Source organism: Schistocerca piceifrons, chromosome 3, assembly GCF_021461385.2.
Source record: "Schistocerca piceifrons isolate TAMUIC-IGC-003096 chromosome 3, iqSchPice1.1, whole genome shotgun sequence".
In the NCBI taxonomy this organism is placed as follows: domain Eukaryota; kingdom Metazoa; phylum Arthropoda; class Insecta; order Orthoptera; family Acrididae; genus Schistocerca; species Schistocerca piceifrons.
Window position 1 is genome coordinate 636,701,907 of NC_060140.1, and position 13,408 is coordinate 636,715,314.

The following is a 13,408-nucleotide window of genomic DNA, read 5'->3' on the forward strand; positions in this document are numbered from 1 at the left end:
GGTTTGCCTTTCCTTAATCTTTCTTCTAAGATAAGTCGTAAGGTCAGTATTGCCTCACGTGTTCCAACATTTCAATGGAATCCAAACTGATCTTCCCCAAGGTCAGCTTCTACCAGTTTTTTCATTCGTCTGTAAATAATTCACGATAGTATTTTGCAGCTGTGGCTTATTAAACTTATAGTTCGGTAATTTTCACATCTGTCAAACACCTGCTTTCTTTGGGATTGGAATTGTTTTATTCTTCTTGAAGTCTGAGGGTATTTCGCCTGTCTCATACATCTTGCTCACCAGATGGTAGAGTTTTGCCAGGACTGGCTCTCCCAAGGCTGCCAGTAGTTCTAATGGAATGTTGTCTACTCCCGGGGCCTTGTTTCGACTCAGGTCTTTCAGTGCTCTATAAAACTCTTCACGCAGTATCGTATCTCCCATTTCATCTTCATCTACATCCTCTTCCATTTCCATAATATTGTCCTCAACTACATAGCCCTTGTATAGACCCTCTATATACTCCTTTCACCTTTCTACTTTCCACTCTGTGCTTAGAACTGGATTTCCATTTGAGCTCTTGATATTCATACAAGTGGCTCTCATTTCTCCAAAGGTCTCTTTAATTTTCCTGTGGGCTGTTTCTATCTTACCCCTAGTGAGATAAGCCTCTACATCCTTACATTTGTCCTCCAGCCATGCCTGCTTAGCCATTTTGCACTTCCTGTCGATCTCATTTTTGAGACGTTTGTATTCCTTTTTGCCTGCTTCATTTACTGCATTTTTATGTTTTCTCCTTTCATCAATTAAATTCAATATTTTTTCTGTTACCCAAGGATTTCTACTAGCCCTCGTCTTTTTACCTACTTGATCCTCTGCTGCCTTCACTACTTCATCCTTCAGAGCTACCTATTCGTATTCTACTGTATTTCTTTCCCCCATTCCTGTCAATTGTTCCCTTATGCTGTCCCTGAAACTCTGTACAACCTCTGGTTTAGTCAGTTTATCCAGGTCCCATCTCCTTAAATTCCCACGTTTTTGCAATTTCTTCAGTTTTAATCTACAGTTCATAACCAATAGATTGTGGTCAGAGTCCACATCTGCCCCTGGAAATGTCCTACAATTTAAAACCTGGCTCCTAAATCTCTGTCTTACCATTACATAATCTATGTGATACCTTTTAGTGTCTCCCGGATTCTTCCATGTACACAACCTTCTTTTATGATTCTTGAACCAAGTGATAGCTATGATTAAGTTATGCTCTGTGCAAAATTCTACTAGACGACTTCCTCTTTCATTCCTTAGCCCCAATCCATATTCACCTATTATGTTTCCTTCTCTCCCTTTTCCTACTGTCGAATTCCAGTCACCCATGACTATTAAATTTTCGTCTCCCTTCACTACCTGATCCATTTCTTTTATCTCATCATACATTTCATCAATTTCCTCATCATCTGCAGAGGTAGTTGGCATATAAACTTGTACTGCTGTAGTAGGCATGGGCTTCGTGTCTATCTTGGCCACTATAATACGTTCACTATGCTGTTTGTAGTAGCTTACCCGCACTCCTATTTTTTTATTCATTATTAAAGCTACTCCTGCATTACCCCTGTTTGATTTTGTACTTATAACCCTGTATTCACCTGATCAGAAGTCTTGTTCCTCCTGCCACCGAACTTCACTAATTCCCACTATATCTAACTTTAACCTATCCATTTCCCTTTTTAAATTTTCTAACCTACCTGCCCGGTTAAGGGATCTGACATTCCACACTCAGATCCGTAGAATGCCAGTTTTCTTTCTCCTGATAACGACGTCCTCTTGAGTAGTCCCCGCCCGGAGATCCGAATGGGGGACTATCTTACCTCCGGAATATTTTACCCAAGAGGACGCCATCATCATTTAACCATACAGTAAAGCTGCAAGCCCTCGGGAAAAATTATGGCTGTAGTTTCCCCTTGCTTTCAGCCGTTTGCAGTACCACAACAGCAAGGCCGTTTCGGTTAGCGTTATAAGGCGCCGTTTTGGTTAGTGTAACAAGGCCAGATCAGTCAATCATCCAGACTGTTGCCCCTGCAACTACTGAAAAGGCTACTGCCCCTCTTCAGGAACCACATGTTTGTCTGGCCTCTCAACAGATACCCCTCCATTGTGGTTGCACCTATGGTATGGCTATCTGTATCATTGAGGCACGCAAGCCTCCCCACCAACGGCAAGGTCCATGGTTCATGGGGGGAGGACTCTGTGTTATGCTTCTTTATTACCCCATTTCAACTTCTCCCCTATTAAAGGTGGATGGTTCATATTCCACACTACTGCACTGACATCTAGTTCTGTGCCATGTTTAAAATTTAAAGTCTCTAGCTCATTGGTAAGTTAGTTTAAAATTAATTGCAAAATTTTTACCATACTAGAGGAGAGACAGACAAGAAAGCATACTAATTAAAATGTGTTTGAAAAAATTAAGCTTAATCATGTATCTGTCAATAATGTCACAATAACTGTTAGAGGTTTTGCATTTATCATAGCCTCTCTAAATGAAATTCACAATATGTAGAAAGCAATATAAGATAAGATAAATTTGTAATGCAACCCAATATCACAGACATAATACTACAGAAAATAGAACGAAATTACATAAAACAAAATTTTCTGGAAAATTAAAATTGTGTGCTGGACCAGGACTCGATCATGGAACTTTTGCCTTTCACCTCCAAGTGCTCTAGTGAATGAGCTTTCGGGGCATAGTTCATGGCCTGATCTCATAGCTTTACTTCCAACACTACTAGTACCTCTCTCTTACCTTCTAAATTTCACATAACTTGCAGGATTAGCACTCTTGGATGAAAGTACATTGCAGAGAAGTGACTTAGCCATATCTTAGGGGATTGTTTCCTCTATGAATTTCCACTCTGCAGTGGTGTGTTTCCTCTCAGATGTGTGTTATCATGTTGTAACCACATGAATAAAAGACAAGCAAACTGTGTTTATGATGTATTGTGCTCATATTATGTAGTTACAATTAAGAAATGTGAGGAAAAAATGTGATTGTTAAGCACAAAATCTAGAGATGCTATTTGTTTTATGTAATAACCTAAAAATGATCTCCTGTGAAAACACCCAAAACTGATAAAATGTAGTAAATTTGATGGCATAAACATGGACTGGTTGCTACAATTCATTTTACGGTAATATACAAGACAGGGTGTTCTTTCGCCCATTGAGGAAAAAATCATCTCAACATCTGCAGACAGACATTAAATGCTTAAAAAAACTGCATCCCAAAAGCCAAGTATATAAGAAGTGATAAAACAGTATATCTAACAAGAACCAATGATGTTAACAACTTGGAAACAGAAAATAATTACACACCTCTAAACAAACATACTGTAACAGAGTACATACTGCAATATCACATTTTAATAACCAGAATCCATATAACTGGAAGTATGAATAAAAGCTTTAGTCAGTGAAAACACTGATTTCAGACCTGCTGATTAGTAGCAGAAAGAAACAATACTCAGCAATGATTTGTCTTTTCAAAATTTTTGTACGAAAAAAAGAAGAAAGAAGAGGAAGAAGGAGAAAGAGGAAAAGAAGAAATTATATAATGCTGATTTTCATACTTTTACATGATGTTGTATTAGTAAAATTTAAATCAATGTCTGTGTACAACACCTACTTTATTAACTACAGGGCATTTTCAGAAAGTAAGGTTCATTTAATCATTTAAAAAATAGAATAAGCTTTTACTAGTGGTTTTAATTTATGACTTTACTTTTCTACTTCTAAGCAATTTTCATGACATTACATGGGCTTCTTTATCCTCTCTGCAAAGAAGCTCTCAGGAAGGGAATTGAACCAGTAGATGACAGCAGTCTTGAATCCCTTGTCATCTTCAAACAGATGTTCACCAAACCATTATTTCAAGTGCACTCTTGGGTAACTCCCAATCTACATGAAGATGATGTATATGTAGATGTACGTAAGTTATGAATCTTATTCTTGGTATGGCCTGCAGTGTAAGGAAGCGCATTACTGTAGTGAAGGCTACTCCAGTCAACCAGTCTCCGCACTGCTAATTTTTGGTGGCACATCTGTTTGATGAACATCTGATAGTACACATCAAATGTAACTGTTCATCCAAATTCCATGAAATCAGCCAGAAAATGGTAGTTTATCTTGCTTCACACTAGCATGACCAATAATTTTCAAATTCATTATCATCTGCTTTCACTGACAGAGAAATGACTGCTGAATCAAAACCTTCGACTTCAGTGGCTTCATAAACAATTAACAGATGGTGCTTCATCTGTGCAACTTTGTTCCAAGATGTTAAAATTTAAATACAAGCTAACTTTAGTAATCCCTACAGATGTACTGATGGTGTTGCCCATGTTTGGCGAGGGAACCTGTAGTAGGAGCACTGCCCAATATCACTGGCTGGTCTCTCAAATTTCATTAGCAGACAAATATAAGGCTGGCTGGTGGCCGTCTCTACTCAGTTGTCTTATCCACCTTGTTTCTACCAGTGATCTCCAACTATTGCAACTGTTTACCAGAACCATTATAAATCTGCGTGCCTAGTTGTATGACTTAGGGACATGTGATTTCTACCACCGAAAGGGTTAATGGAGCTTTGTTTAATATCAACCTTACTGAATGCATGTGTAACAGCTAAGTAGTGGTAGGATTTTATTCAAACATAATAAGTGACTCTCTCATATTAATTTTTACTATGGCTTACTCAAATTTCCAACAAGGACTATTCCTGTTTGGTTTCATTATGAGTCTTGCCACGTAACTGTCTGCTAAATATACAACACATGCACATCTCAAAATAAAAACAATCTTAATCCATCACATGATGGCGTCATGAAGTTGTGTTCAGAATAAAAACAGCTGGAGGAGAAAACTGATTATCTTTTTCTCAATTATCTAATTAGCTGTAGCCCTTCATTAATAGTGTGTGAGTCCATTATGGACAAAGTACTTACAAGAAGCCCATGAGAACAATTTTTCTACAAAGAGAACAGAGTGTTACAAACCTCTTGTACATCAATTCCTCTTGTATAATGTTCATTGTAGACATCGAAGACAGGCTGACCACGGCAGGAAGTTACATCCATTTCTATTTGCATTTTGCTTCCTGGTGATGTCGAACCTGCCATAAGATTGCACGAAATATAATATGTTGTATTACACATTTTTTTTTTTTTTTAAAGTCAATTACATTGTCAGATAAAATATTATGGAAACAATGATACTTTCACAAGAGATAATTTTTCATATAGAACTCAGTACAAAACACAGTTTGTTCAGAAACAAAACATAGTTTGTTGAGAAACAGGGATTTTTTTTTCACGCAGACTTGAATATAAAAATACAATAATGAAATACGGAAAATATGTTTGAGGATAAATGGGTTAAATAAGTTACTCAGACTGTATAAAAAACTCACACACACACACACACACACACACACACACACACACACACACACACACACAGAGAGAGAGAGAGAGAGAGAGAGAGGGGGGGGGGGGGGGGGGGGGGGGGAGGAGGAGAAGAGAGAACTGGAATGAAAAGAGTATACTATATGCTACTATGCTATACGTGAAATAAGCTGCATTTGCACAATTCAGAGTTCAAAGAACAAATATTACACAATAATTATAAGACTAAATGTATGGAATGTGGATATTCATCTCTTACCAACTTATGTAGATCTAGAGCTTATTTTGTTATGCAGAATTATGTGTAACTGCAAGTTTCTTTAAGTATTCTATTCTGGTGCTTGAATGTAAACATTTACTTTGCTTTGTAAGACAATTGGAGATGCCATAAAACAGTAAGTTCCACGTATTAATTTGCACAATATATAATAATGATGAGAAACAAACCATTTTGCAAAAGATTTATTTAATTAGTATTTAAAAACGGATCCACATTGACAGTTTACAGATGTGTTCACATAAAAAAACAATGAAAACTCCTGGCTGGAGATTAACAATATTAGGAAAATAGTAGATTGCTACTCACCGTAAAGATGTTATATTGAGTGGTACACATTTAGCTTTCGGTCACAGCCCTCTTAAAAAAAGAGAACACACACTCATTCACACAAGCAGGTACACCTCAAGCACATATGACTGCCATCTTTGGCAGGTTGGACCAGAATGCAACTTGTCACATTGAACAAAAGTAGCAATCTTGATTGGGGCAGGGAAGGGGGAGGGATACTAGGGTACAGGTAGGGAGAAGAGTGCTGTCTGACAGAGCATGCACGGACTAGATGAAGACATGACAAGACTGCTGCCCATTGATCTCCTTCCAGGAATTCCTTATCTCCAACTTGACCTCACCATCATTCCCCAGGTCCCTTCCTAAAAAGACTAGCCTTTCATCAGAAGAAAGGACAGCCATATACAACCTCAAAACAAATCCTGACCTGATCTTTATGAAACATAGTGACTACCTGGTGAAAGGCTTCTGCCAATTATCTAACTCCTACAACCATAAACTCTGTCAGAGTGATCCCATTCCAGAGATCAAACATAGCCACCAATCCCTGTTTAAGGTCTTAGTCTCTCTCCAGAACCTCTCCCCTAAATTCATTCCCTTCCTCATCCTATGACACCTCACAAACACATACCTTTTACATGCTCTTCAAAACCCACAAACACAACAATCTTGTAAGCCCCATTCTAGCTGCTAATTGAACCCTCACTGAAAGAATTTTGGCCCCCGTTGACTAGTACCTCCAACCAATTGCCTAAAATCTAGCCTCCCACATCAAGAATACCTACCATTTCCTTCATTGACTCTCCACCATCCCCACCCCCTTTACCCCTGGATCCCCACTTCTCACTGTTGATGCCATTTCCCTATACACCAATATCCCTCATTCCCGTCGTCTCGCCACTATTGAGCACTCCCTTCCCCCAACATACCTCAGACACCAAACTCACTACCTCATTCCTCATACTCCTTACCAACTTTATCCTAACACAAAACTACTCCTCCTTTGAAGGGAAGGTATATGAACAAATCTGTGGCCCCATCAGAGGCCAGGCTACCTGCAAAAGCAGCCACATCATACCAGCTCTGCTGCAATCATTGCACAGCTTTTTATATTGGTATAGCTACCAACTCCCCCCCCCCCCCCCCCCCCCGCAAACCACCCACTGCCTTGGGCACCTGCATGTCATCCTCACATGACAACCTGTTTATGGACCATCTGGAAGAAACAATCCTAGCCTACCAAAACACTAAAACCCTGGTCTGGTTCAGGTTCACTGATGGTGTCTTCATGATTTGCACCTCAACATCTCTCCCATCTGCTTTCCTGATCCTCCCCAACCTGGCATGCCCCCTTCCCTGAAGTTGACCTCCTCCTCTCTGATGGCTCCAACTGCACCTCCGTCTACATTAAACCCACCAACCACTAACAGTACCAGCATTTTGACAGCTACCTTCTACAGAGCCTGTCCACCCAGGGCTGGAGAATCTGCAGTGACGAGAACTCCCTTGCCCTTTATGCTGAAGGCCTTCAAAGATGTTTGTTAATGTTGTTTATTTGTGGGGCACTCAACTGTGCAGTCATCAGCACCCATATAAAGTCCCAATTTTTACACATTCCAATTCTTTACACAGTCCAATCGAGCCACTGCCACGAATGATGATGATGATGATGATGATGATGATGAAGAAATGATGGGGGCAACACAAACACCCAGTCCCTAGGCAGAGAAAATACCCAACCCATCCGGGAATCGAACCCACGACCCCATGAGCCTTGGAAGACACACAGTACCCCAGACCAGACTGCAAACAGATCTAGGATACCATTCCGGGAATCGAACCCACGACCCCATGAGCCTTGGAAGACACACAGTACCCCAGACCAGACTGCAAACAGATCTAGGATACCATTCCCCCACACACCCACAAGTCACCCACCACTCCCATGAACCAGCTACAAAAGAGTGTCCCCTTCATCACCCAATACCACCCCAGACTGGAACAACTGAAACCACATCCTTAGTGAAGGCTTTGATAACCTATTATCTTGCCCTGAAATGAGGGACATCTTATATCAGATCCTTCTACACCCTTCTAAAATGGTGTTCTCATTGTCCATTAACCCCGACAACATCCTAGTCCAGCCCTATGCCACTCCCAGTCCTAATCCCTTGCCACAGGGACCATGTCCTTATGGAAGATCCAGGTGCAAGACCTGCCCAATCCACACACCCAGCACTGGCTATTGCAGTACTGCCACAAGCTTATCCTGCCCCATCAGAGGCTTGGCCACCTGTGAAAGCAACCATGTCATACTAGCTCTGCTGCAATCATTGCACAGCTTCTTATATTTGTATGACCTCCAACCAGCTGTCCGCTAGGATGGCCAAGAGCATGGTAGACCACCCTATAGCATGACATGCAGCTGAACATAACATGCTTGATTTAAATGACTGCTTCTCCTCCACCAACAGCTTTTTCAAAATGCAAAATGTGTAGTTGGGAATTATCCTTACAACACATTCTCTGCACTCAAAATTATGCCTGCTTCAACCTATGGTATCTTATTGTCCCTATCACCGCCTCCCTATTCACGTCCGCTCACCATCATTGTGTGCCTTCTGTGCCAATGCATCTGCCCGTTTTTCCCCTTTCCTGCTCCGCCTCCCTCCCCCCCCCCCCCCCCCTCTTCCCTCTGCCTCAAAGCACCCCGACACTGCACCTGGCAATCTTGTAATGTCTCCACTAGTCCCTACATGATCCACCAGAGTGTTCTCTCTCCTCTCGCCTGAACCCAGCTATCCCTCTCCCTTCCCCACCCCACTCCACATTACTGCCTTCATTCAATGTGACAGTTGCATTCTGGTCTGAGCTGCCACAAATGGTGGTCATTGTGTGAGAGGTGTGCTTGCTTGTATGAATATACAGGGTGTGATTCAAAAATTTCAGGACTTAACTCAGAACTAGAGATTTATTGGACATTTAAGTACAGCGGACTAAAATTCTTCAAAATATGCTCCTTCGGCATCAACACAGTGCTGCCAGCACGTCTTCCACAGTTCATAGCCCGTCTGGAAGGCCTTGGGCGTCATGCTGTCAAGGGCTCTCATCGAAGCCTATTGGATGGCATTGATGGAGTCGATTTGATTCGTTTTAGGCCTGTCTCGAGTCGGGGGAAGAGGAAAAAGTCACTTGGAGCCGAGTCGGAGAAAGAGGAAAAAGTCACTTGGAGCCAAATCGGGGCTCTAGGGTGGCTGTGGCAGAGTTGTCACATTGAAATTGACGTGGGAGGGGCACATTGTCGTGATGGAGAATCCAATCGCCCTTGATTGCCGGGCGGATGCAGCAAACTCGATCCCTCAAGTGACAGAGCAATCCAGCATAAAAGTCACATGTGACAGTCTGTCCACGAGCTACAAACTCCTTGTGAATCATTCCTTTACCATAAAAAAAAAAAAAAAAAACAACCAGCATGCACTTCACACATGACTTGCTCATGCGAGCTTTCTTGGGCTTCGGCGAGGAAGCTTTGACACTTCGACTCAGGATCGTACTTGTAGACCCAGGTCTTATCACTAGTAAACACTTTCTCCAGAAGGTTTGGATCAACATTCAACCGTTGGAGCATTTCCTGGAAAACAGTCGTGCGCTGTTTCTTCTGATCCACCAACAAAACTTTTGGCACCAGTTTGGCACACACTTTTTGCATCATCAAATTCTCTGTCACAATCCTCCACACTGTCTCTGATTGAGTCCCAGTTCATTGGGAATTAATCTAGTACTAAGACGACGGTCATTGTTTGAAAGTTTCCCCACTCCCTCCACATTTTGATTCGTTCAGCTTGACGATGGCCTCCCAGAGCGGTCATTGTCTTCAACATTCCCGCGGCCATCTTTGAAACGTTTGTGTCACATGAAAACCATTGCACGGGACATGGCTTCTTCCTTAAAGGCCTCTTGAGTCGTACCGAGAGTCTCCATGGCGGTTTTGTTCAGCTGAATGCAAAACTTAATCGCATAATGCTGCTCCAAGTGCTGCTCCATTTTCACCTCTCCCACTTCGCGACCGAGGTCAATGACATGCACTCACGCTGCAAGCGATATGCTCTCTCCAGGGTTCCGGAGGCAACTGCCACAGCGTCAGTTGAGTTCTTTCCCTGAGACTCCCCACTACTTCCCCTACCCGGTGGTACTGGTCTGCGCGTGCTCTCCTACTCAGAAATGAATCAGTCTTGAAACTTCTGAATCACACCTTGTATGTGCGTTTTTTTATTTTATTTGAATATAATAGAGGGAAACATTCCACATGGGAAAAATATATCTAAAAACAAAGATGAGGTGACTTACCAAACGAAAGCGCTGGCAGGTTGATAGACACACAAACATACACACAAAATTCAAGCTTTCGCAACCAACGGTTGCTTCATCAGGAATGAGGGTAGGAGAGGGAAAGACAAAAGGATGTGGGTTTTAAGGGAGAGGGTAAGGAGTCAATCCAATCCCGGGAGCGGAAAGACTTACCTTAGGGGGAAAAAAGGACAGGTATACACTCTCACACACACACATATCCATCTGCACATACACAGACACAAGTATGTGCGGATGGGTGTGTGTGTGTGTGTGTGTGTGTGTGTGTGTGTGTGTGTGTGTGTGTCTATATATATATATATCATTATAATAGAAGGAAATATGTCTGCTTGTGTCTGTATGTGTGGATGGATATGTGCGTGTGTGCGAGTGTATACCTGTCCTTTTTTCCCCCTAAGGTAAGTCTTTCCGCTCCCGGGATTGGAATGACTCCTTACCCTCTCCCTTAAAACCCACTTCCTTTCGTCTTCCCCTCTCCTTCCCTCTTTCCTGATGAGGCAACAGTTTGTTGCGAAAGCTTGAATTTTGTGTGTATGTTTGTGTGTCTATCGACCTGCCAGCGCTTTCGTTCGGTAAGTCACCTCATCTTTGTTTTTTTTTATATATATATATATATATATATATATATATATATATATATATACCTGTCCTTTTTTCCCCCTAAGGTAAGTCTTTCCGCTCCCGGGATTGGAATGACTCCTTACCCTCTCCCTTAAAATCTTTCCCTCTCCTTCCCTCTTTCCTGATGAAGCAAACGTTGGTTGCGAAAGCTTGAATTTTGTGTGTATGTTTGTGTTTGTTTGTGTGCCTATCAACCTGCCAGCGCTTTCGTTTGGTAAGTCACCTCATCTTTGGTTTTAGATATATTTTTATTTTATTTTATTTATTTATTTTTCTCTGAAGAAGGTTTTGGCTGAAATCTAAATGTATAACAGCCTTTCCATTGTGAGATAAGAGAATTACTGAGCAGGAGAGTAGTTTTGTGCTGTATTGGATGTCTTAGATCTTGAAAATATGAGTTAAATAAATGTAATAAGGAAAAAGACTATGGAAATTTGGGAAAGGTAGTAAGAAAAGGAAGAAAACTGAACAGTTCTGAACCAGCCCTCAAGATTTTATTAGATAATTAGTCTGAATAATTACCTGCAACAGTAGATGTACAAGGACGTAGAATATAACACACTGCTATGAAAACAAACAGCACTAGGTCAGAAATTTATTTATTTATTGTTCCGTGGGACCAAATTAAGGAGAAGTCTCCATGGTCATGGAACGTGTCACTACATGAAATTATAACACGATATTAGAAACAGATAAAAAGAAATATAAAAAAAAATATTCAGGTGACAAGTCGTAAGTTTAAATGAAGAAAATCAACAATGTAACACTGGAATTTGCTTAATTTTTTAGCTCTTCCAGGAGCTCCTCAACAGAATAGAAGGAGTGAGCCATGAGAGAACTCTTCAGTTTAGACTTAAAAGAGTTTGGGCTACTGCTAAGATTTTTGAGTTCTTGTGGTAGCTTATTGAAAATGGATGCAGCAGAATACTGCACTCCTTTCTGCACAAGAGTCAAGGAAGTGCATTCTACATGCAGTTTTGATTTCTGCCTAGTATTAACTGAGTGAAAGCTACTAACTCTTGGGAATAGGCTAATATTGCTAACAACAAACGACATTAAAGAAAATACATACTGTGAGGGCAATGTCAGAATTCCCAGATTTTTGAATAGGGGTCGACAAGACGTTCTCGAACTTACACCACATATAGCTCGAACAGCCCGTTTTTGAGCCAAAAATACCCTTTTTGAATCAGAAGAATTACCCCAAAAAATAATACCATACGACATAAGCGTATGAAAATATGCGAAGTAGACTACTTTTCGTGTTGAAGTGTCACTTATTTCAGATACTGTTCTAATGGTAAATAAAGCAGCATTTAGCTTCTGAACAAGATCCTGGACATCGGCTTTCTACAACAGCTTACTATCTATCCGAACGCCTAGGAACTTGAACTGTTCCGTCTCGCTTATAATATGCCTATTCTGTCTGATCAAAATATCGGTTCTTGTTGAATTGTGAGTTAGAAACTGTAAAAAGTGAGTCTTACTGTGATTTAGCATCAAATTATTTTCCACAAGCCACGAACTTATTTCATGAACTACATTATTTGCCGTAGGTTCGTGAGTAGTGGATTGCGGCGTGAGACTTGTTCGAAGTATTTTCACTGGGGGGAATGCAGTGGGGAAGCCAGTGGGCATTCTGGTGAGATCCTCTGCTGGAACTGCAGGTTATGTAGCAAGAGTAAGTCGATAGAGGAGCAGGAGCGTAAGATCTGTGCCCTTCAGGTGCAGTTGAAAAACGCACAGGAGGAGCTAGATAGGATGAGGAGGGAGAAGGGGGTTGGGGAATGGGAGCTGGCTGTTGGCAAGAGATCTGCTAGGAGAAGAAGATTTTCAGATAGTTTTACTATTGGTGTTTACAATAGATATGACCAACTATCAGAGTCTAGTGGAGAGGAATCTCTAGTAGCTGTAGATGTAGGAAGTATGCAGCAGACCTCAGTAGTTACTGTACCTAGACCAGTTGCAAAGTCGAAGAGGAAGAAGAAGGTTCTGCTGTTAGGTAGTTCCATGGCAGAGGTGTAGGCCAGCAGTTGCAGGAAGTGCTGGGGAGTGAGTACCAGGTCACCAGCATTGTGAAGCCTAATGCAGGGTTGGCTCAGGTGACTGTTAACATAGGGGGGTTATGTAGGGATTTTACTAAAGAGGATCAGGTAGTGATTGTGGGTGGGGCTGGTAATAGTATTGGTAGGGATGGGGAGTATGACATAGATGGTGACCTGGAAAAGATAGCCACTCAGACTGGCAACACGAATGCGCATTTCGTGGAACTGTTTCAGCGTCACGATCGGCCTCATCTTAATACAGCAGTCAGGCGTAATAACATGAGACTTCGGGGTGCGCTGATGACAGAAAGCATGGGTCATATTTCAGTGGTGTCGGTGGAGTCTATCAGCAGGACGGGTTTCAC

General features: G+C 41.5%; 1 protein-coding gene across 1 annotated transcript in view; it reads right to left on the reverse strand.

Annotated features, from left to right (window-relative positions):
- Positions 1-13,408, reverse strand: part of LOC124789541 (death-associated protein kinase dapk-1-like) — a 248,001-nt gene that overhangs the window by 113,295 nt on the left and 121,298 nt on the right. The window contains exon 8 of the mRNA XM_047256938.1: positions 5,034-5,149. Within this exon, the coding sequence (XP_047112894.1) occupies positions 5,034-5,149 (116 nt within the window). The remainder of the gene's footprint in view (positions 1-5,033; positions 5,150-13,408) is intronic.